Here is a 23,177-nt window from a genome sequence, read left to right as displayed (position 1 = left end):
CAGAGCTCGATGCGGTCGGGACTTGCGCCCTCCCCAACCAAAATTACACTTGACTCGCAGCACATCTGAAAAGACTTAAACAGTGAGCTGCTTTTTTTTTTTTAACGCAGCGTTTACATTCAGGCCACATGTGCCGAGTGATTATTTATATCAACACTTCTTCTCCGGACACAGGGGGAGAATACCTCAACCCACATTAATGAGGTTGAAAAAAATGTTGGGGGGTGGGGGGGATGCGTCGACTGTGGCAAGCCAACATGTGATGCCTGAACAGCTCTCTGAAAAATCTGAAGAAAGCCACTTTTGGGAAACGCACGATCACAAAATTGCTGAATGGAGGAAACCATGATCGTGATGACTGTGGAGTTTAACATTAAAATGAGAGTTCAAGTCAAAAATTACAAGGACAATAATATGTGTTATATCCACTAGTTTGCTGGATATGAATTAGCAGAATCCACCTCCCTTTAAAAAAAAAAAAAAACCTAAATAATTTGGGTTGACAGCAAATGGCAAAATGGCCGACCCCTAAAATGCTTAATTCATATTCCACGAATGCAATTAATCAGAATGCCGTGTAGAAACGAGTGGAGCCGCTAAGAGCATCCTTTGACATTTTGAATCACTCAATTGCATGAAAAGTGCTTTCCACAAAATACAAATCTGAATTTTGCTGCAACTCCAAATTTTACATCCTCAGTCTTCGCCCCGAGTGCGACGTTCCAACTTAAAAGCTCAAGGCCAGGTGCTCATTTGGTTATCAAAATTTGATGTTGACGTATTTCTCAAAAGAGTTAGACTGCGTTTGGTTTTGAGATTACATTGGCGTTCATTAGATTTATTTATTTTTCCCGAACTCTTGCAACCAGTCCCAGGTTTTTCTTGCCTCTTGGCCAAACTTAGCTAACCGCTGCAACTCGCACAACCCTTAATGAGGACGAGCGCTGTCAAAAAACAATGGATGGGTGAGCTCTCTGCATCTTGAAAGTCTGAAACGACTTTCGAGATGTAATTTCCCTTTAAAATTAGGGCGGGGAGAAATTAACTTCGCTGCTTCTAGTCTTGACACAATTTTCAACCTCAAAGCGAAGGCCGCGGGACAATTTTAAAGGCGCGTATTGACGTGATCGCGAGCATATTTAGACTACGCGTGGCGTTAGGACGGGTCGAAATGACCCGTTTGGCCTCCAATGTTGTCCTTTTTAGCTCTCGGGCTCGACGACCCGTGTACACAACTAGTGAGCCGCAGGCTGCGTCTCACCGGGTGAAAGCATGCCGTCAGTAGACTTAATCACATTTGAACAACATTTGTTCCAAGCCGGCAGTTTGCCGGCTAAGGACACACCAGCCCGGCCGTGCCCGTGCCGCCTTCTATTCGTGTTTGCCATTGTGTGTTTGTCTTTTGTTTGTATTTCTTGATGGGCTTTTGCCGCGCGGCGCTCCAAATGGCCCGTTTGCCATCTGAAAGCACTTTTCATTCCCAGATGATGAATCCCTCATATGTTTTTGATGTCTTCCATGAAAGCCGCTTGCGCCTTTTCACACCCCCCCCGCCGCCACTGGCGCACGCCCATTCCCCGCGCCTCATTTATGCGCGTCATAAATAGGGCCCGCATGATTGTATACCCAATTTGCCAGGTGCTTATTACTTTTCCAAATTGAATGAGCCGCCCTAAGTGCGATGGTTGCAAGTTGCGCGCCGCTTAAAAGCACTCTGATAGTTGCAGCGAGTTAAAAAGAACAAAAGCGGTGGAGGAGAGCTGACTTGCCGGTAGAAGAAAGACGAGCCAGATGCCGCAAATCATTCCCACCGAGAGAGGAAGAGAGAGCGACAGGCACGTTTGTGATGTTCACCCTGCCAGCAGCGTTCCTACATTTCGGACCAATCCTTTAGTCCAATTTGTTTTCTCTTCTTCATCTCCTTTTTTTTTTGGTGTTGCCCTGCTTGCATAAACACAGTCGTGTGTTATTTTATGTGTTTAAATACTTGCTGTGACTTTTATAGTCCATAGTTGGAAAAATCAGAGTCATTTAGCGTGGGGTAGTTTTTTTATTGCGCTGACATGCCTTCTTCCGCTACATGCAAGCCTTGAGGTCATTTTGCACCCTCCCCCCCCCCCCCCCAAAAAAAAAATTCAAAGCAATATGAACAATCATGCTTCCAATGAAGCAATATCTCCGTCCACTTTCTCCAGCGCTTGTCCTCATTCGGCTGCCGGGTGACTTTTGTTCGCCAGCCAATCACGCGCTACATGAAGATGAACCTTGATGCTCGCATTGATGCACGATTTTGTGTCCTCAGTGAAATGAACATGCATCGTTTTGGAATGTGGGCGCAGCCCAATGTAATCGTCGCGAATGATTTCAATTGTGTGCTTATTTATGAAGTTGTAGCATGAATCAAGTCTGGATGATGTCTGGCGCAGGTGCCGTTTATTTGGAGGGCGGCTTGGACGAGGCCCGGCAGCTCTTCGGACGACTTCTCTTCAACGGTCAGGTAATTTTTGCCGCCGTCTCATCTGGAGCCGCCTGCTTTTCTCTTTCCTCTTGTCAGCCGTGTTTTGTTTTTCGTCACTCCCAATCAAGCACCACGAACGTACTCCGGTCTTGGTCAAAGAACCGTCATAAACACCGGCGTTTCATTCGCGAGTAAAACTTCACAGGGAGATGAAAGTTGGCCACGAGTTGACACACGGTACGATTTGCCAACGCTGCTTCACAGCTGGTACGTCTGCTCTTATTATTTTAAGCAATGCATCCAGACATGAAACATGGCTCACATTTGCATATTTATTTTCAACCAACGCTATTTGACTACTGATGCTATTGGATAAAAAGAACGAATTGTGGGGGGGGGGGGTCGTCAGAAATGTTCGGCACTTTGAGATGGAGATTTAATTTAGTTGTCATGCTTTTAGTGGCTTTCAATACACTTGTCAATAATAATAATAATATGCACAAACCACAACATCTAAAGCCTGGAACCTAATGAGATGTCGGCCAAAGGTTTTGCCGTTACAAAGTGCTCGATTTGGATTGAGACGGTCAGCTGTGCTTCCATTTTGCCAAATAGCGGAACCAAAATATGAGGCAGAAGCTCATCAGAAGGACATCAGAATGTCACGATTGGAGTAATCGCATGTATTCACTGACGCCTGTGAATGAACGCCCTGACAGGATGCTGTGATTAATAAAAAAAAATGCAACATAGCCTCACCCAAAATATCTAGGACGAGCACGTTTTTTGAAGTACACCTGAAAATATCCCAAATTGCCCCTCAAATGGTTGCTTCAAACCAAAATGGCCGACTTCTTATGTCTTTTCAAACATTGGGTTCGCTTGCTAAACCGAAACATCACGATGGAAAGAAGTCAAAAGTGAAATGTATATTAAGTGCAGAGGGGGAACATTGCAGTGTGCAGCAAGCTGTTGTGTGTGTGCACATGTGCGTGCGCGTGTGTGCGATTGTCAGACATGAATAATTGATGACTTCTTTAGTATTTGCATTTATCTTGGTCCTGAATGTTATGAGTCAATTAAACGACTGCGGCAGATCTCAAATAGACACACGCAGAAACCCACACAAGACACGAGGCGGTCCAGCCAAGTCTTTTTGATCCAGACCTGAGAAGATGTTTGACGCCGCACATCAAAAAAGTTTGAGGACTAAATATTTGAACATCTCACAGCACAAAACTAAGGGGGGAGGGAAATTATTATGAATTATGGATCACTTCTCCCAAAAGTCAAAGCAGCTGGAGATCGCTCCAAGGATTAAAAGTGATCTTCTTAATTCAACTGAAATGTTTCAATTTACCACTTCAACTCCCCATCTTCATTATTTTCTTCGGGCTCCCCTTTTTCATCCGTTATTAAACTTTAAACGTCTGAGACATTTGAACTTGATAAGTATGCCGATATACCTCTTCGGTAAGGACATATTCCATCCGTGCTCATTAAAGCTTTTATTGTTTGGCTTTCCTCGACACTATCACAAAGATAATCCCTTTTAAATAGGAGCGTTTTTAATCTGACGGGGATTAGCCTGAGATTTATAGGAAAGAAGCATTTAAAATAGTTTCATTAGACAGGGGGGAAAAGTCTTTTTAACCTACTTTCCAGAGGTAGCAGTCTTAAATTTGAACAAGAACGTGGACTCCAAGGGGTACCAGGTGGGACTCCACATTTTCTTCTTGTAAAAATATGCCATTGCTCATTTCTGAAAATACCGAATGTGATCCACTCATTTATGTCTCTGTATAGTATCTTACAGTTGAGGTGTATTTTCATTTAATGAGGCATGAGAGGTGTCGAGACAAAAATATGTTCGATTTAATGTGTGTAAAATCCTTTCACTCACTTTCTTAAATTTCCTAAAAGATGTGTTGAATCTGAGCACATCCCCTCAAAAGACCAAACAAAATTCTGCTGTGCGGAAGTTGTACAACTTGAAAGTTAGCGTCGGCGCCCGCCTGTGGATTGAGATGAGCTTGACTTGTAACCCCCCCATGCTGAATCCTCCTGCTGTCCGCCCTGCTGCACAAAGCTGCAAGTAGCAGACAGATGGACGCCGCGAGCAGGCAGGCAAGGCTGCCGGGTGGTGTTGCGGGCGTGGTGGGTTGGCATGGCCGTTTGTTTTCGGGTGGTGGGGGTGGCGGCGGCGGCGGCGGCGGTACGTGGTTAAGGAGAACCCTTGGGCTGCGTGCAAGATCCATTTCTGTGCTCTGCATCCAAGAGAGCTTCATTACCAAACTAATGAGATGCAATCGAAAAGAGGCAGAGTACACATCTTCCCCCATTACAGTGGGAAATGTCTCCTATTTGACAATAAGGGGGTCCGTTCACACCTGGCTGAGTGGTCCCGCGCTTCCCTCTTTTGTCTCTAACAACACCGATTCACACGTGGATGCGCCTCCTCACAGCATTCTTCTTCTTCTTGCAACAACAGCAACATGCTGGGTATGGTTACCCTTGAAAATGTTTTGCGCTGCTTCTCTCCTGACGCGTCTAAACTAGTTAGTTGTTTAAAAAATCTATACAGTATGTGTGGTGCATGTGTAATTTAGAGGACTAACACATTTGACCCTTTCACTCACTTTCTTAAATTTCCTAATTTAGAGGTTGTCAACTTTTTGGACCTCTTACGGGGGAGACATTTAACCAAGGATTCACTAAAAATCGAAATGTCATTTTTTTGTCGTTGTTGTTAATTTCAACCTAAATTGTCATGACCTGTTTAAAAGAAAGCGACGTGACCAAATTCAGCAATAATCTGTCACTGTGAGCTGACATGGCTGCAACTTGAGACTATCTACTTGACAAAAACACAGTCACGGTTGCCAATGTAAAAGAAAAAAAAAAGATGTGTGGAATTTACTCCGTTTTATTTCATCAAGTGGTTGCCAAAATAAAATAATCTGGTTCCAGATCCATTTTTTTTAGTACTTATTTTGTCTATCTGGATCCAGATGATTTTATTTTGTGCAACCACTTGATGAAATAAAATTGAATACATTCAGCAAAAAAAAAAAAAAAAAAAAAAAGGGTTTAGCTGAGGCTTGCTAACATGTCAAATTTTGGTTTGCAACACAAAACAGAAAATCCACTGACGAATCAGATCCCGGCGAGCAAAATCATTTCGAACACTTGTAAGTCAAGGTACCAATGTGGATAGTTTGTATTTCCTCTATTTGATACAACATCATGGATTACAAATTATTTTAGCGGATCTTGGGTCTTTTAGGTCCACTTTTGCCCGGGCTAGCATGAAGGAACATATCCGTTAGTTGTCATCGCTTCCGCGTCGCATCACCTTTTGTTTCCAAACAAAGCGGGCAAACAAAGTTTAGCTCCTCCTGGCGGAGAGGCGAGATGCTAATTGGCTAATGACTGCACAGTGGAGGTTATTAAAGCCTTGGTTGGGGAGAATGACAGCCAAGGTATTGGAGGGCGGCGTGTTCTCCGTCGCTCCAGTCCAACCAGGACTGGGTCGTAATTTTGCAGCGGAGATGTTAATGCCACCGCGCCGTCCTCTGGGAATTCCCTCTGTGGAGGAGCAATCATCATCCTGATGAATTCACTTTGTGCCCACTGGCCAATCTTCGTACTTTCATTAATTCTCTCTCTCTCTCTCACACATACGCAGGGAAAGTTTTCTTTGACAACTTTGATGTGCTTAACGACAGCTTCTGGCAATGCCCTGCAGATACCTTCTCTGTTGCACCAAAATCGCTTTTAAAGGCATCTTGGGGAACATTTATATGACGACCACCTGGTAAGAGAAAAAGTGCTCGTTTGCTTAACGCAGCCATTTTATTAAAAATAAAAAATAAAAAAGAGAAAAACACACACACAAAAAAAACCCTCTGGGAAAATGGCTTGTAAAGGTGGACAAAAAATGTCTGATTGATCAGCTCGGTGAGAGACATTCCAGTCTCGCCATTCGCCGCGTCAGTTTGTTAATTGCCCTTGTCCAGCGACAAAAGGCTCATATTTGCAACGCCCGAGCGAGAAGTTATGTACTTTTTTGTACTCGGAGTCCTTGCTTTTGTCACGGCAAGGCGAGCGTAGGCATTGGCTCGCCATTGTCATGACACATTCCAGTTTCCCACCCACACGGCGCCGCGCGCAACCAAAGACGACAGGCAAACGAGTCCAAACGAGTTTTCACCTTGATCATTCACTGACAAGCAGACTCGATTAGGCGCCCGAGTGTAACTTTTACCTGTGTATTGATCAGCCGGGCTATTTCTTTATCGATCGCTCTACCGCACTACCACATTTGATGGATTGATTGGCAGCGTTCGGCGAGAGACCAATTTGTCAGTGAGCATGGAACCTTGTCAGAGATGAGCGCAATTATGTCGCCATCATGGCTAGCCCCCCGGTCCCCCCGAGAGCCCGTGAAGAACGTCCAGCGTTGCCCGTTCACGCTCGGCTTGGCATCCGTGTGTGCCGGCTGGTTCTCTCGGTGGGGGTTTGTGTGCCGCTGATTAAAGACCCCTTTGATTGAAAATCCATCTCGACATGGAGTCCAGACAGGTAGCTTCATCTGGCGTGTAATTCCAGCTCAAGATGTTGTTGAAACACACATGCACGCGCTTGTTTCTTCCATTTAAAAATGTTTTTTTTTGTAGCGTTGCCGCAGATGATTTGTGCACCCGGTAATTACAGCAGTCTAGGGCGGAGAAAAAAAAAAAGAAAATACAAGAACAGAAAACGTTATTTTTAAATCCCCACTACGCGCCGGCTTAGTCATTGTTTGCCTCGTCTTAGCGGACGGCTGTAATTGAAACATTAGCTGTTGGGGTCGGCGCAACCACTTCATTAGGCACACCTACGCAGTCTCATTCCAGGGCTCTTGTCGCTAAGTGCTAATGCTAAGTTGAGTGGCCCCCATTTCGAAGCGGCTAAGATACAGTATGATGCTGATGCGCCTTTAAAAAGATAATAATACTCCGTTGTGATGGAATTGTTTTTTTTTCACAGCATTGGGGATTGTGTATCCTATTAAAAGCAATAGACATAAGTTGATTGATGGACACTAAACAAAAATGTTGTCCTTCACATAGCTCACACGTACACTTTCGGTCAAGCGTTTTAGAACTCCTAATGTTTGTGTGTGTGTATATATATATATATTTTTTTGTTTTTTCAAAGTGAACTCATTCAGTACCAGACAATTCTGGACCAAGTCTGAAAAGACGTTTAAAAACGTCTTTGGGATTGAATGAGTTAAGCAGTGACTAGCTTGAAATGGTAAAAACCAAGACAACTGCTGAACTTGAAGCCCCATCGAGTTAGTTTGGGATGAATTGGACCCATGAGCGAAAGCAAAGTCACCACACTTTCATGAGGGGAAAAAAAAACCCGAAAGAAAAATGACTGGTCACTTGATGCATAATCGCAACCTCTCCCGAGTTGACCAGCAACATTTGAAAATCTCACCTCGCGTTATCATGGGCAACAACCCTATACCCCCCCTCCCTTAACCCCCACAAGCGCTCCAATCTAGCTCCCCCAGCGGGTGGTCTATTTTCGGTGGACCCCCCCCACCCACCCAACCGGGCTTGAAAATGATGCTGAATGCTTTCTTGTCATTTCACTCCTAATCATCCCCGCCCACCCATTGCTGAGGATGATGGCACCAGCGCAAGCACGTCCTGGACTCCAGAATCCACTGATGCTCACCTTCATTTTTGTTTTTTTTTTTAAATACATTTTGAACCCTCGGAACATCAACGGAGTCCTTTTTCATGGGGGGGCTTTCCCTGATTGCTTCGGATATTTATACATTTAAATATTTCATATCAGCAAGCCAATTGTAATATGCCACAACCAAGGCAACACAAAATGAAATTTCTAATTGATGATGACTTTATTAAGAGGGAAGGGGAAAAAAAAGTCAAGCCCTCTCCTGGCACCATGTGGAGAAGTAATTATCTCCCACCCTTGTTAAATCAGGAGGTAACTATAATTAACTACAGTTTTTGAATTTGGTTCCGTTACACACCCTGGTCTGATTACTGCCTGAATTTCTTTTTTTTTTTAAATCCAGAAATCACCTACATAATGCCTGTCAGACAAACTGGAGGGAAAAAAAGGCCCATTTCAAAGAAATTCCTGAACAAATGAGAACCAAAATGATTGCAGTCGATGAGTCTGGAAAAGTTTACGACACCTTTTTCCAAGGCGTCGGGACTCCACGATGACGTGAAACATTTCAGAACGATAAACGGACAAGCAAAATCTGACAGGATTTGACTCTCGATTTGTTTCGCGTCACTGACGACTCACTGAGATTGACCTATGATAATTTATCGGTTGAATTCCGAATTCTTTTGACCATGCATCCTTTTAGGCGGTGGCGCCACCTTTCTCTAATTTGACGTATTAACACTTGTGACCTTCCTTTTGATACAACTTCCTCTCCTTTTGATTGCAGGACCTACAGGACGTTTGGCTCCACTACCCGTCACACCCGCTACAGGTACCAGTGCCCTTTGATTGATTGTCGTTCCTTCAACCGACGTTATATGATCCCCCCCCCCCCACCCCCCCAAAAAAAACAGGCTCTGAGGTTTTGACGACCCCCATTTGACATCTCGTCCCCTTTTCACCCATGTCATCGGTCCCATTCGCCCTCGCCTTTTGCATCTGAAACACTGCACATGTCAAGGGTGTTTGTTTTGAAATTAGGATTGGGGAGAGCAGATCAAAGATGCCGTAACAGGATTACAGTCCCGGATCACCCGGACCCCACAGGGACCGCCGGGCTTCCTCCTCTCTGATGTGCTGCGGAGGAGCGAGCGTTTCTTTGTGTCTGTGCCGAGGCTCGTTTTGCAGCGGCATGTTCTTCCCCTTCATCTCCCCGCGTATGGGCTCCACGCGTTGCATTTTTTTGCATACCCGCGTTTGGCCCAAAATAACAGGGGCGCTCTTGTTTGTTTTCATCCCCAAACACGGCACTTGTTTATTATTATTATTTTTTTTCTCGCTGGATGCAAACAGTTTTGCTACCGAGTTGCGGGCCGTGTGGTCAGGGTGGAACCCCCCCCAGTGGTGCGACTGGAGCCTCGGCGGCTGTTTTCAGCCCGCGAGCGCAAAGCCTCATTACAGCGACGAACGTGCAGGGCGGAGGTTGCCTCCGGGTGGTCGGTCCTCTGCCATCTGCGGAACAACGGCTGATAAATTGTGGCGAAACCTTTGATAGGATGATGCCATCGCGACCTTCCGATAAAGAAAAGCTGTATTCCCTCGCCGGTTCAGTTTTATTGCCGCGGCTTTTATTTATTGCACTTTCTATGAGGGGGTTGCAAGCAGTTTAATTCTCTTCGATTCATTTTCTGTCTGCAGAAAGTGTGAAATATTTCCTCTTTACATCTTCCGCTTGCGACTTTTTTTTTACGGAGTGCATCTTCTTTTTCGTTGTTCTTTTTTTTTTTTCCCGGCGTCATTTTCAGGTTGCGTCTTCTTTGGTTTGTGTGTGCTTCGTTTTCCCCCCGTCTTGTTTGGTTAGTGTCTTCCTCGGTTCGTGTCTCCGTTTGCTGTTTCGGTGCACACCAGAGAATACTGCTCTCAGAGGAGTGAATTAAAACATTAAAACATCAAGTACTCACCGAACATCCGTTTGCAAATCATTCAAAAAGAACCAGCCGAATCTGCATCCACGTTTTGTCGAGTATTTTTACGAGATTGACTTTGTTGGCGTCTGCTTCCTGTTCAACTTGCAGTGTGTAGTGCGCTTGTTGCATTTTGTTCCTTCGGATCAAATTAAGCAGTTGAGACTCCCGCAGGTGGCCCAGTGGTAGGCGTGTTGACCTCACAGTGCAGAGGTACCGGGTTCGATTCTAGCTGCGGCCTCCCTGTTTGTATGTTCTCCGCGGGCCTGCGTGGGTTTTCTCCGGGTACTCCGGTTTCCTCCCACATTCCAAAAACATACATGGCAGGCTGATGGAACACTTCAAATTTTCCCGAGGTGTGAGCGCGGATGGTTGTTAGACTGCGATTGGCTGGCAACCGGTTCAGGGTGTCCCCAGCCTACTGCCCGAAGGCGGCTGGGATAGGCTCCAGCACCCCCCGCGGCCCTTGTGAGGATAAAGCGGATTGGGGAAAAAATGGGCTCTCCCGGCTTGACGGGTTTATTGAACGCGTCCGCAGCTGTTGTGAGTGCGAAGCGGCTCCCGTCAGGAAGAAAGTCGAGAGAGGTGAGCGAGGCCTCACCTTAATGAGCTTTGGGCGCGCAGTCATGGCAGCTCGCCGCGGCATTTAATTACGGCCGTGCCCATCTTTGGCGTACACGCATACGTTAGCTTAGTATAGCGACGTGCCCTCGCAAGCGCGGCGGGGCGCGGCATGCTCGACGCCTTCGTTCACATCATCGCCTGCAAGCGTGGCGGGATAATTAACCGCCGCGCCGCTTACCTGCGCCAGCTTTGCGAAATGTCTCCTTTGCTTTCGTAGGCGCCGAAGCAGAGTTGGACCTTTTCGACCGTGAATGTGAGCTGGCAACTGTACCGCTTTTCACGACGTTCCGACGCTATTTTGTCTCAGATCGAGACACCGACGGGTTTCATTTTTCCTCTAAAATCCCGGGTTTGGAAAAGTTTTCAATGTGACAAAACAGTAACATTTTAGCCGCCCAGGACCCAACCTGGGCCACAAATGTTACTTTTGAAATCTTTCTTTTTTTTTTTCAAAACGTCTCCTTTGCTTTCGCCGGCTTTTTGGACTGTGGATCCTGTTCTGCCTGGATTCCGGCCTGAGTTGAAAGTGAGGCTTTGAAGCTATTTGAAAAGTGTCTTTTAAAAAAAAAAACTTTCCCCATAACTGCCGCTCACCCCTCCCCCACCCTTCCGATCCCTTCCTCACCCACCGCGTTTGAAGCCTCGTCGCTGACCATTACCCCGAAGGATAGCTCGCGCCCGTGAACGCTGAACTCTTCAGATGTCGTTAGTTGTGATGCGTGACATTTAAGCGCCTTCCGTTAATTACCGCAAGGGTGGGGGGGGGGGAGTGACGGGAATGAAATGTTTCTTCTGACATGTCGGAAGATGGAGTCGTGACATCATTACCGTCAGGATTCCAATTAAAAAAAATACGCCGTTTAAAAATACACCTCCCGCTCTCATGGCAAGGAGTCATTTATTTGCAATTTCCATCTGGAAACACAAAAGACAAAGCCCGAGGACGAGGGAGGCGCCGGGCGATGTTTTCTTGTTGATTGCTGCGCCGCTTTACCGCTAACGGCTAATGAAGCGAGCCAACAAGGTCACCGGAATGTGCCTTATTTCCTCCCAAAAGGATGTCTCGGTCAAGCTCGCGGTTGTAGCACGCTGAGACCAATTAGATGTCTCTCGTAGCCTCATTAAGGGGCCCATAAGGACGAGAACTTGATTAAACAAACATGCATATACATATTTTCTTAGCATATGACTTCTTTTTCTAATGAGCACTGCCGCGAAACGGAGCAGCTTGCTTCGCCCCCCCCCCCCCCCCCCCCTCCTTTGCCGGACTCGGCGGGCCCTCGGGCCCACGTTCTAGAACAATCTGCAGTGGCCAACCCGAGCATGCTTTAAAGCCTGATCAAGGCTCGGATCTCCTCGCTAAAGTGTAACGGAAAGCAGCGCCAGTATTAATGGAGTGTTTTGAGTCGCCCGCTCCGGCGAAAGAGAAAAGGGAACTGTTTGACTTTGCGCTTAATGACTACCAGATTCCATCTGCTGACGATCTTTTGAGTTTGTTTTGAAGCGGAGGATAAAAAAAAACACCCCACCAAAAAAAAAAAAAAACCCACACACACTCTTAGCGGCGCATGTTTGATTTAAGGACACTCGCGGAGGGAATTACTGCACCGAGGAAGTCACTTCTTCTCTGTGTGTTTGCGCTTGGAGGAGTCCCCCAGTTGGCCTCGCTGCTTGTGACTAGACATAAATCTGGTGAATTACCAAAATCGGCGTTATTGATATGACAAATATGATGGTGGTTGTTGATACAGCCCTTGTTGTGTCCATTGCTTTTTTGGCCCCGCCCTTGCTGACCATAACCTTCTTCGGTAACCACAAACCAGTCTCTTGTATTTTTTTCTGGTGATTTTCACCCGGTGGTCGACTGGTTAGCGCGTCAGCCTCACAATGCAAAGGTGTGGGGTTCGATTCCGACTACGGCCTTCCTGTGTGGAGTTTGCATGTTCTTTCCGTGCCTGCGTGGATTTTCTCCGGGTACTCCGGTTTCCTCCTACGTTCCAAAAACACGATTGTGATTGTGGATGCTTGTTTCGTCTATGTGCGCCCTGCGATCGGCTGGCAACCGGTTCAGGGTGTCCCTGACCTACTAGCCCGAAGACAGCTGGGAAATGCTCCAAGCCCCGTGTGACCCTTGTGAGGATAAGAAAATGGATGGATTTTTACCCATTCCTCCAGTAGTCTTTAGTTCTCGCCACGGACTTGACTGTCATTCTACTTGTGACATTTGACTCGGTGTACTTTGTGTGTGGATATAACGCCAACCAGGTCCAGGAGCCTCTGACGGACCGACAGCTCATCGAGACGTCGCCCGTCCTGCAGAAGCTGACCAACTTCGAGGAGTCCATCGGCGTGCTGTTCACGCACGTGCGCCTCCTGGCCCGAGCCTTCACGCTGCGGACGGTGGGCTTCAACCACCTCACACTGTAAGTGCAATCGCAAAGCCGTCAAAGTACACCGTCGAGCTATTCAAAGGCAAAGCGGATGCTAACTAGCCCAGTCTCGTGCCCAAACACGATAAGGCCGAGTCCGGTGCAACACGCACCAATTTCCAAGAGCATATTTTTTAAACACAATGTACATGTTGGAAGGATTTCAAACATCATGTTCACGTAGGAATGGAGGCGCCAGAATACACAATTGTGTCATCTGCCTCCTGATTGGACAGAAAGGCTCTTGAGATTGTTTTCATTTGGACAGAAATATACATTTTTTTTTTCCCCGCCGCTTTTGACTGAGTGGTACTCGACCCCCCCCCCCCTGCGCAGCACCACATGAAATATGCTTTTCATTCACTGTCCATTTTAACGCTGCCACATCATCTCACGGGGCACGTTTATCTCGCATTGTCATCGTTCGCTCTGTGAAAGTGTCTTTGTTGTGTTGCGACGGTAAGCAAAATACACTTGTACGTTGCGTTTGCCAATGATTATGTCTATGATTATTCACTGTTAATGTTTCTTGGCGCTGATCCCCCCCCCACTCACCCCACCCCACTCCTTGATCAACAAGCTTCCTTGTGCGCCAGCTTGTTACCACGAGTGGATTGCGTTGTGCGTTGGAACGCTGATAACGAGACAGTTCACGCTTGTTTGTGTCACGACGGATGCTTAATTCGCCGCGCCGTCCCGACTTTGACAGCTAAAGCAAATTAGCGTTAGCAACACACCTGAAATCTTATTGGCAGATGGCCGCTCGCCGGTGTAATTGGTTGCTTTTCTTTACCTCGCTACCGCGACGCGCAACACGCCTCCAGCGCGATTTACTTTCCGCAAGAACATATTGTTTCTTATTTACGCGATTAATCTGTGTTGCCGAGCTCATTATTTGACTTGCTCCTTAAAATTAAATTTCAGATTTTCCTTTCACAAAAATTTGATTGGTTTTCATTGAGAGAAAAAGCAAATGATAATCAAATGTGTCCTTTGTTGAGGTTGATTTATCTCTGCTCCTAGCTTTGAATGTTGTTTTCAATTAGCATGAGCGTCCACAGAAATAACAAGTCTGTGTTTAAAAAAAAAAAATCAATCAATAACAATCTCATACAGGGGAGATAAAAAGTCTACACACCCCTTTTGCCATTTTTTGTGAGATTAAAAAAAAAGACCCCTTCCACCATCAAGGGGACGATAACCTGCAAAACCAGCAAAATTGTTTCAAGAGGGCAAGTAAATCCAAACAACTGAGAGAAAGTCGTTGCGCAAGTGTGCACACCCTCTTATAACTGCGATATGACATTTCACATTTGACCATTCCACATTCAAAGTCGCGTTAAATGGAATTCAGCACACATCTGCCACTGTTTTAAAAATCAAGTTCAGCTGTTCTCATTGGCTTTGCGTGATATTTATTTGATTTTTTTTTTCAAAGCCAACAGAAAAATAGGGTGAGTCAGTGAATTGAAAACCACACATAGGCTGTTGCTCACTGTGTTTTCTTGATGTTCGTTAGCACTACACTGGCTCAAGGTAGCTCGACCTAAATAGAGGACATTTTCTCGAAGCCTGCAAACCTCCCCAAAGAGCAAAGGTTACCGTAAAGTGGGTCGAGCTGCAGTGAAAGCTGAGCAGAAGATGAAGAAGAAGAGGTAGAAGGTGAGATAAGATAGAGAAAGGTCAGACAATCAGGTAGGCAGCAGATGAGGAGCCCGGACGCCGTCTGACCTCTGAACCGCTCGCCTGGCGCAGAGGAAAAAGTGACCTAAAAAAATGGCGAGTGTGGGAGGTGACCCCGTGGAGCGGCGGCCCCTCGACTTCTTAGCTTGGCAGCGTTGCACCAATTTCACCATCTCTTGCGGCGTTGGTCTCCACACAGTGGTGGCGTACTTAGAACGCGGGTTTGATCGTGATGGGATCCAGTGCATGGGAGAACTTTTTTCCAAAGGCCTAGCTAACATGCGGACCTCAAAATGCCTTTGGAATGATATATTTTAACGTTTGAGCGGAATCATTTATGACAGAATTCAATCCAATCCTGATTCGGCGTCGCTAGTTGACGAACAGAGAGGAGCGAGGTTACCATAGCACAGTCAGTGTTGACAACTTGGCAACCAACCTAGTTTTCGGAAAATGTTCTTCTGTATATTGTGGATTTAAACGTTAAAATAGGATTGGGGCAAACTTTGCTGCGGTGCTAATTATTTGCATTGTAGCACAAAGCGACAAAGGGTATGTTTGCATTGGTTGTTAGCTAATTAGCCTTGCGATTTGTTTATTTTGTCGTGTTGTTACTTTTTTGGGGGTGAAGATTTCACGAATAATACTTTGCCTGGGTCGACCGTAAAGAAACCCATTCCACTAACAAACTCTGAGTTTGATAGTGTGCCAATTAGGTTGTTTGTATCCTAGTTAGTTCGTATGCTAATTAGTTTGTTCATATACCAGATAGTTTGCTAGACAGCTCTCCGTCTTCTTTTTCTTCTTCTTGTCCTTCTTCGCTCTCTTCTCCTTCTTCTTTGTCATCTTCTTCTCCTGTTTGCCGCACTTTGGTCCCTGTCTTTCCCCTCCAGCTCGGTGCCGCATTGTGCCAGTGAACAAAGGATGAGTGTTCACGCAGCAAAGCCTTCCTCTCTGACCTCCCTCTTCCCTCGCTTCCAACGCCTCGTCACAACACCCTCCTCCCCACCGGCCCCCTCCTCTACTTGTTCGCCTACACTTCTTCTTGTTGCTGAGGAAATGTGCCGCCGCTTTGAGAAACCACCACGCCTTCCTCTCCACTCGACTATTAGTCATTGTAGCATGGATGTGACAAAGTTCCATCCTCTGAAGCAGTGTTACCCAAACCACTTCGTCGTACAACTTCCCCAATTTTTTTTTCCTATGGTGCGGGGGAAAAAAAAAATCTGCCCCCCCCCCACCCCCATAACTCTACATACACCTTGATGTGTGTGTGAATTTGCGCCCCTCCCCGAAGAAGAAATGTCACTGTGACGGGATGACAGTTAAATGTCAAACATATCTGTTGATTGAAATTAAAAAAGTAATGATCGAATTTCCTCAGACGTTGCAAATAGGAAGCCTGCATCTTGAGCACACCCCCAGTGCGAGGAGTGACTCAGCGGGGGACTTTGATATGATACTAAAGAAATCATTTGGAGCTGTTTTTTTAATTAAAAAAAAAATGTATGTGGCCCTGAGGAAAAATCAGTTGTTTTTAAAAAAGTAATAATGGACTTTATCAGACTTCATGAAAGACGTGGCAAGTATACGGGAACCCAACTATTTGTTGTCAAATTCAATTTCAAAAAAATCTGTACAATTCAAAAAAAAAATGTGGAGGTCAGTGAGTGCTACATGTCCTTTTCTGAGGTAAACGGGAAAAACCATTGACAGAGGAGTGAGCAAAGCAAGAACACGTCAAGCATAACACTGACTGACTCAAAGTTTTTTTTTCTTTTTTTTCCTTTTGTGACACCTCCAATTGTAAAACAAGATTGAGAAAGGACCTTTGATGGCTAAATAATTTATTGACAGATCTGCAACTAAGAAACGGCCGTGAGCAACACCGACTCACCGCGTGACTCCATTTGAACATCACTGTCTGTTTTTCATGCGGCCTTGGCCATTCACTACATGATCGGCGTCATCTTTTCTCACAATTCTGACACAGAACTTTGTCCAACCAACCTCCACGCATACTCCGTTGACACCCTCCAAGCACCCAGTTCGGATGCGAGCTGCCTAAACTTGCTACATATCGGCATTTCTCGCTCTCATAATCGAAGTGACAAGTCGTATTCGCCAGCTAATCCTCATCCGTTGCGCTGATCTGTCATCCAAAGCCACGCAGTGCTGCCATCTACTGGCATCCGTTCGTCATTGCAGTTAGGTCCACGCTCAAATTTCACAGATGAGCTGGGCGGAGACCCTTTTCCATGCCCACCTGGAGAAAAGTGCCTTTCGTAAATGAAATCATTGTTCTGCTGACGGGATAGGTTAGACCTTTAGATACATTATTGTCGATCAGAAATGGATAATCATTGCGGCGCCCGTCATGATCTGTCTCAACACAGTGGTTGTCAATGGTCGAAGTAGCTCACATTGGCTAAAAAGTCGGAGGTACAAGAAAGCCAACTCCAACCTCTGATATGTTTCACTCTCTCTGATGTCAGCCTCCTCTTCCACCTCCGCATCCTGTTCTCTCAACCCTCACATGGGCGGATGGACGACTGCTGTGCTGCTGTCTGCAAGCTACCTTACATCTGCATCATTGTGTTTAATGGGGGATGCGAGGGGGGTCAGTACAGCAGCGGGAGCAGCAAGCCGCACGTCCATCCTGCCTGCTTGTGAAGCGCGCTGCCAGACGTCTTCCTTTCCGGAATTGTGAAAAAAGCAGAAGGTTTCTTCTCGCGCGCCTGCTGGTTTCATTGACTTTTTTTTTTCCGCCCCCCCCCCCCACCCCACCCCTCCCTGATTCCACTGTGACTTGAATCCAAAGTCAGAAGGAAGTTTTTCCCCCACAAAAGAAGTCTGCGAGTAGTCACGGTTTCCCCACAAGGCCACCCGATTAGTTGCATTTGGTTGTTTATGACTATTGGACATTGAAGCCATGTGCCGTCTCCCGTCTCTTGTTCCAGGGGCCACAACCAAAGGATGGAGTTCCTGGGGGATTCCATCATGCAGCTGGTGGCCACCGAGTATCTCTTCATCCATTTCCCCGACCACCACGAGGGACACCTTACAGTAAGAGAGCGGCACCCGTTGGGTGTTTAGATTTTATTTTTATTTTTTGTCTGGCTTTTTTGCAGCACGGTCGCTTCCAAAAGGGATCGGCCAGGCCTCGTAGCCTCACACAAAGCGATCCCAGGCGCATTTTTTCATTCAGGGTATTCTGGTTGAGTCAGCGACACTCGGCGTGACTCCGCACGTTTATCGGAAGGAAGCGTTTTTGAAAGGTTTTGTGCCTACTTATTGACTGCCGAGGGTCAATAAGCCGCAATGGAGCCAAAGCTCCAAGTGGCTGCCCTTTAAGGAAGATGATGAGAAACACTGTGGGGTTTTGCGATATGTTTGCTCACTAGATACGCGCCTGAGATCCAAAAGTCGGTCTGTCGATGCGATGTCTGATGACATTGCATCCCTGGCAGTGTGAAAGGCCCACGCACGCACGCACGCACGCCCTTCCCGCGCGTGAAAACATTTGTTCCTGCACGCGTGCGAACAAATGTCTCTGCAGCCGTCAGCCGCCGACTTTTTGGTTGAAATGACGGATGCGTTGAACTTTTCCGTCAGACATTTGCAACAACAGTGAAGGGGGGCTTATTCGCTTTGAAATCAGGTGTCACTTGCGCTTTTGTGACACCTTTGCCCCACACACAAACATGCTTTTTTTTTTTCACATCGCAGCTTTTTGTGGTCTTTCATCTCTTCTCGACTCCTTGTCAGTCTTTTCAGTCCAAAATTGTCAGTCGGGTAAGCATTCTTCCTCGCCGGCATGCGGTGTTTACCTTCACGTGCCTCGTTAATTGTCGCGGGGACAGAAGCCTCCCGAGGTTTGCAGTCGCGCGTCTTTGTCGGCACTTTTTGCCTGCCGAGGCTGTCAAGTGACTACGAGAGAAAGCGAACCGCCTCGACTTTGCCTGGCACAAAAGCGAGCGATCGCACCTTTTGAAAGGCGCGCGAGGCCATTTTTATGATTTCTTTTTTTTCCCCCCCCGCTCCTCCTTTTTCTGGCGAGCATCAGCGTTTCTCTTTTTACTCTCACGACGACGACGACTATCAGCTGCAGGCTGCGGCGTTTGAAGTGTGCTGAAAGCAGCCAGCAAGAGCCCTGTTGGAAGATGGAAAAAGGCGTGACGTCAGCCTTGTTGAAAGGCTGCATTAAGAGGCCCGATAGCCTCAGCCAAGCCACCCCAATCGAGATAAGCTACATCTGAAATGCATTTCAATAAAAGCGCCTATTCAACTAGTGTGCGTGTGTGCGTGTGCACGTGCGCGCGAGTCATAGCGAGAGAGCTTCACATCATTTTGCATTCTGTTTGCTCCCCCACTGCCTCCCTCTGTGTATTCATCTTGCAGCTATATTTAACATGTTTGTGTTTTTTTTCCTTTTGGGGACGTGGATGTTGTACCTCAGCCGGCGGAACACGACGCCGTCCGCTCTGCCGCAAGTCAAGCATGCAATATTTACCAGAGCGACGCGCAATCTCCCCGAAACATTTACTGGGGAATTACCATTTCTGTCCGTGATGAATTATTTCACGTGGAGCGTTATTCCGCTGTTCCGTTGCGCACGTTTTCCAATCCAGAAGCCGGTCGGTACCAAAACCTGACAGGCGGTCACGCTTCGATCTGCTTTTGTGGGCCAAATCGGCAGAGAATTTCGCAGAATTCAGGCCGAGTTGGTTGACTGAGGCTTCGGGCTGGGGTGGCCACTTTAGAGCGCCTCGTTGTTGCCCATGAGTGCACGCACATCAACCAGAGAGAGATGGAAGAGCAAGAGGGGCATTTAAAAAAAAAAAAAATCTGCATATGGACCAGGGCTTTGGGTGGGTGTGGCTGCTTTAGAGCGACACGTCGTCTGCTATGAGTGATAGGCGGGTTTTGTTGTTGTTGTTTGTTGTTGTTCCTGCTGAAACATTTAATTATGTGTAGGCATAAGGAAGATGACGGTAGCATCCAGTCACCTCAATTTGCCACAGGTGGAGAATTAAGCTCGAGCATGATCTGTGGAAACAGGATGGGATTGTGATGCCACATAGCTGCATTCAAACACCTATTTAATGTATTGAAATATAATCTCCACTCAGGCTCGGCAATCAGAAGACGCATCAGCACCTTCCTACATGCTCAACCGTACATACCACCGGTAGATGGTTGTATTAGGTTCATGCATGATTCATGAAGAAATTAACGGGAAAAAGGGTCCTTTTCCAACAGCCTCCTAAGTTATTCCAAGTAAATAAAACAGCGGCATTTATTTGTTTCTTGGCCCCACGCCCGCGCGGCGTCTGCTGGAAGTGGAGTCGCTCAGTCGTAATTGCCTTGACATTTTACACTACGGCAAATTGGACAGGAGCAACGCTCAAGATTGAAACTGATCAAAGAATCTCGAGATATTTATGTTCCCGCTTCGCTCATCAGGCGATGAGTCTGAGCAAAAAGAGCAGCCGCAGTGGATGTGACAACTGTATCTAAATAATAAACACGATACATATGCGGATGTCATCGGCAAACTGTATCTGAATAGATTCAAGCGTACAGTTGATGTGAATTGGATAGAAGAGTCAAAGACAAATTACCATTTGCATGTCGAGGAACCACTCGCCAACTCATAATTTCCTTTAAGAAGGTTCCAGTGGTGATTAGTTCAGTGTCCTCCATGCTCGTTTTGAGTGTTTCATTTTGCGTTTGGCTGTCTATGCTGTTTAATGAACGATGGCGATATACATCATGAAATTGTGGCTTGCAACGCCAAGGGAAAATTGTACATCGTGTCCCTTTCACGTCAGGATACCACTGTGTTTAGTTTCGCAATCAACCGCATGCGTTAAAACTGTGCGTTTGTGTTTTGTGGTAGCTTCTGCGCAGCTCGCTGGTCAACAACCGCACGCAGGCCAAAGTGGCGGTGGAGCTGGGCATGCAGGACTTCGCCATCACCAACGACAAAACCAAGCGGCCCGTGGCGCTCCGGACCAAGACCCTTGCCGACTTGCTGGAGTGTACGTGCAAACACACGCACACGATCGAAGGCGGTTTTGCAGTCTGAACGTAAACAGGAGGGAGACAACGTTGAACAACCCTAAAGGTGGAAATATAAACAAATATCTCACAGCTGCTCATGTAAGCACTGGATTTGGCAAAAAATTGCAATTTACAGTCAAGCTAATCACACAAATTCTGTATGAATTGGAAAAGAACTGCACAACTTTGCCTTTAGACTCTCCGCTAGCTTGATGCTAACACAACATGCAAAACGTCATAGACGGGCTAGCGAGTAGCATCAGTAGTTGCGGTTTTATCACGCTTGAAAAAAGAGAAGCAATCTCGGAAGGCCGCTGTGGTTGCCCTGAAAATCAAAGCTAAAATGTTGCGGCTAATCGATGGCGTGCTCGTGTAGTTGTTGATAGCGGTTGCAATATGTCTCAGAAATTGTCACCCTCTTCAATAACTTATTGATTAGCTGATTGAGTACCAAAAGCGATATGTTCAAATAAGCACAGCTCGACACATTTGGAAGCAATTAAAGAAAAAGAAGGAGAAAAAAAAGGATTTCCAAGTGACAACTTTACTTCATCATTTCTGGAAGGCTTCTACGCGTCTGCATTCAATAGCTTTTAATTAAATAGCTCGTTATTGCTCAATATTTTCCTTTCCAATCCGCTGTCGCTGGAGTGTGACTCAAAACGATTTGGCTGGCACAATAAACAAGATGGGGCGAGTGAATCGCGGACAAACAAGTGCCCAATTGAGGCTGCCGACGAGACGCGTCGTTAAATCTTCATTTTTAACAGCTCGCGTGTGGGACTTACGTCATGTCAACAACGGTCATTAGTCGTGCCGCTTCCCAGTTACAATTGGACAAATGACTGCATGCAAAGAGCAATCGCACAAATGATATGGTTGTCTAAAAATACTTTGTCTTTCTTGTGTTAATTTGCTGAGGCGCTCTTATTTTATTCCCTGTCCAAAACAACTTAATGCTTCCCCCACTTTTGGATCGCTTCATCATGCCATGTCATCCCTATACTTGGGTCCTTGTGAAAGGAACTACTGTATATGAATCTCAGATCAGATTATTTTTACTGCATTATTACTGTTACTATTGATACCTTTTTGGAAAAAAATATTGCTTTCATGTAGTTACTCAGGCCTCCACTGTGTATAGATACATTCTTTTTAATTTTTTTTTATTTCTAGAATCGGTAATGTAGTGAAGAGCCCCAATGGTCATCATCAAGTGCTTGCAAGCATGCTGAGAATCAATCTCTCTCCTCGGCGAGTGCGGCGAGAGAGAAAGTCAGCCATCAGTGATGCATGGGAAAGATAAAAACAAAACTCCTCCAATCGCTTGCCTTTCAGATCGCGCCGTCAGGCCGCCGTCGTAATTGGCAGCGCGGGAAGGAGGCGAGGGTCATCACAGGCGGAAAAAAAAAAAACGAGCGCACCTCTTTTTCCGTATATGAACGGCGGCGCCCCACGGCTACGGCGGCCCCGCCTCCAATATTACCCATCATTCCTCTCCGGGGCGGCTAATGGCCAGATGCTGCTTTCATTTCAAATAGGCCGCACCCTTCGACTGAGCTCCTTTTCACTTTTGACTTCTCTGGGCGCATTAAAGTGGCAGCACAAGTGCTGAGCAGACTAGTTCCACTTAATCCACCGATTTTTGCCATTCACAAATTCACCCGTTCACGTTTTTATGATGTATAACGATTGAACATCCGGACAGTTCTTAAACCGCAATTACTGATTGGAGCAGTTGTGGTGACGTCACAGGTTTCACGGCAAAAATACGGTGGGATTTCCAGGAAAATCCATGTTAAAATTTATTTAAAAAAAAAATCCTTTGCTGTCTTGCAGCTTTCATCGCGGCGCTCTACATTGACAAGGACCTGGAATTCGTGCACACCTTCATGAACGTCTGCTTCTTCCCTCGACTGAAGGTGAGCGCCTATTGATGGCTTTCCACCACCAGCGCCTGATCAATGAGCCGCTGAGAGAGACCAATTGGGCGAGGTGGGGGAAGGGAGGGGCGGGGGGCTAATGGCGCCGGCCTAATGGCGCGAGCATTGACGCAAAGACTCCGTGTGGCGCTGAGATCGTTATTTTCGTCATCCTCAATGGGGATCGCGACGGTGTCGGGAAGATGCGATTGGCTTGTTAGTCGCCGATTTTGCCATTGATTCAGAACACCGCTTCCACGCGTGGCGGAAGACAAGCTGCGTTTTTTTTCCCCTTGTACTATGTGGGAGGTTCTGACGCAGGATGGGAAAA

The 23,177-nt window shown here is 46.4% G+C and overlaps 1 protein-coding gene across 4 annotated transcripts in view; it reads left to right on the top strand.

The window, feature by feature from the left end:
* Nucleotides 1-23,177, top strand: part of drosha (drosha ribonuclease III) — a 68,407-nt gene that overhangs the window by 33,595 nt on the left and 11,635 nt on the right. For all 4 annotated transcript variants that reach the window (XM_052054640.1, XM_052054638.1, XM_052054637.1 and 1 more), the window contains exons 23-28: nucleotides 2,427-2,497; nucleotides 8,946-8,990; nucleotides 13,012-13,169; nucleotides 17,819-17,924; nucleotides 20,761-20,902; nucleotides 22,764-22,846. In XM_052054640.1, the coding sequence (XP_051910600.1) occupies nucleotides 2,427-2,497; nucleotides 8,946-8,990; nucleotides 13,012-13,169; nucleotides 17,819-17,924; nucleotides 20,761-20,902; nucleotides 22,764-22,846 (605 nt within the window). The remainder of the gene's footprint in view (nucleotides 1-2,426; nucleotides 2,498-8,945; nucleotides 8,991-13,011; nucleotides 13,170-17,818; nucleotides 17,925-20,760; nucleotides 20,903-22,763; nucleotides 22,847-23,177) is intronic.

The sequence above is a fragment of the Hippocampus zosterae genome, chromosome 20 (assembly GCF_025434085.1).
Source record: "Hippocampus zosterae strain Florida chromosome 20, ASM2543408v3, whole genome shotgun sequence".
Classification (NCBI taxonomy): domain Eukaryota; kingdom Metazoa; phylum Chordata; class Actinopteri; order Syngnathiformes; family Syngnathidae; genus Hippocampus; species Hippocampus zosterae.
This window is presented reverse-complemented; position numbering and strand designations above follow the sequence as displayed.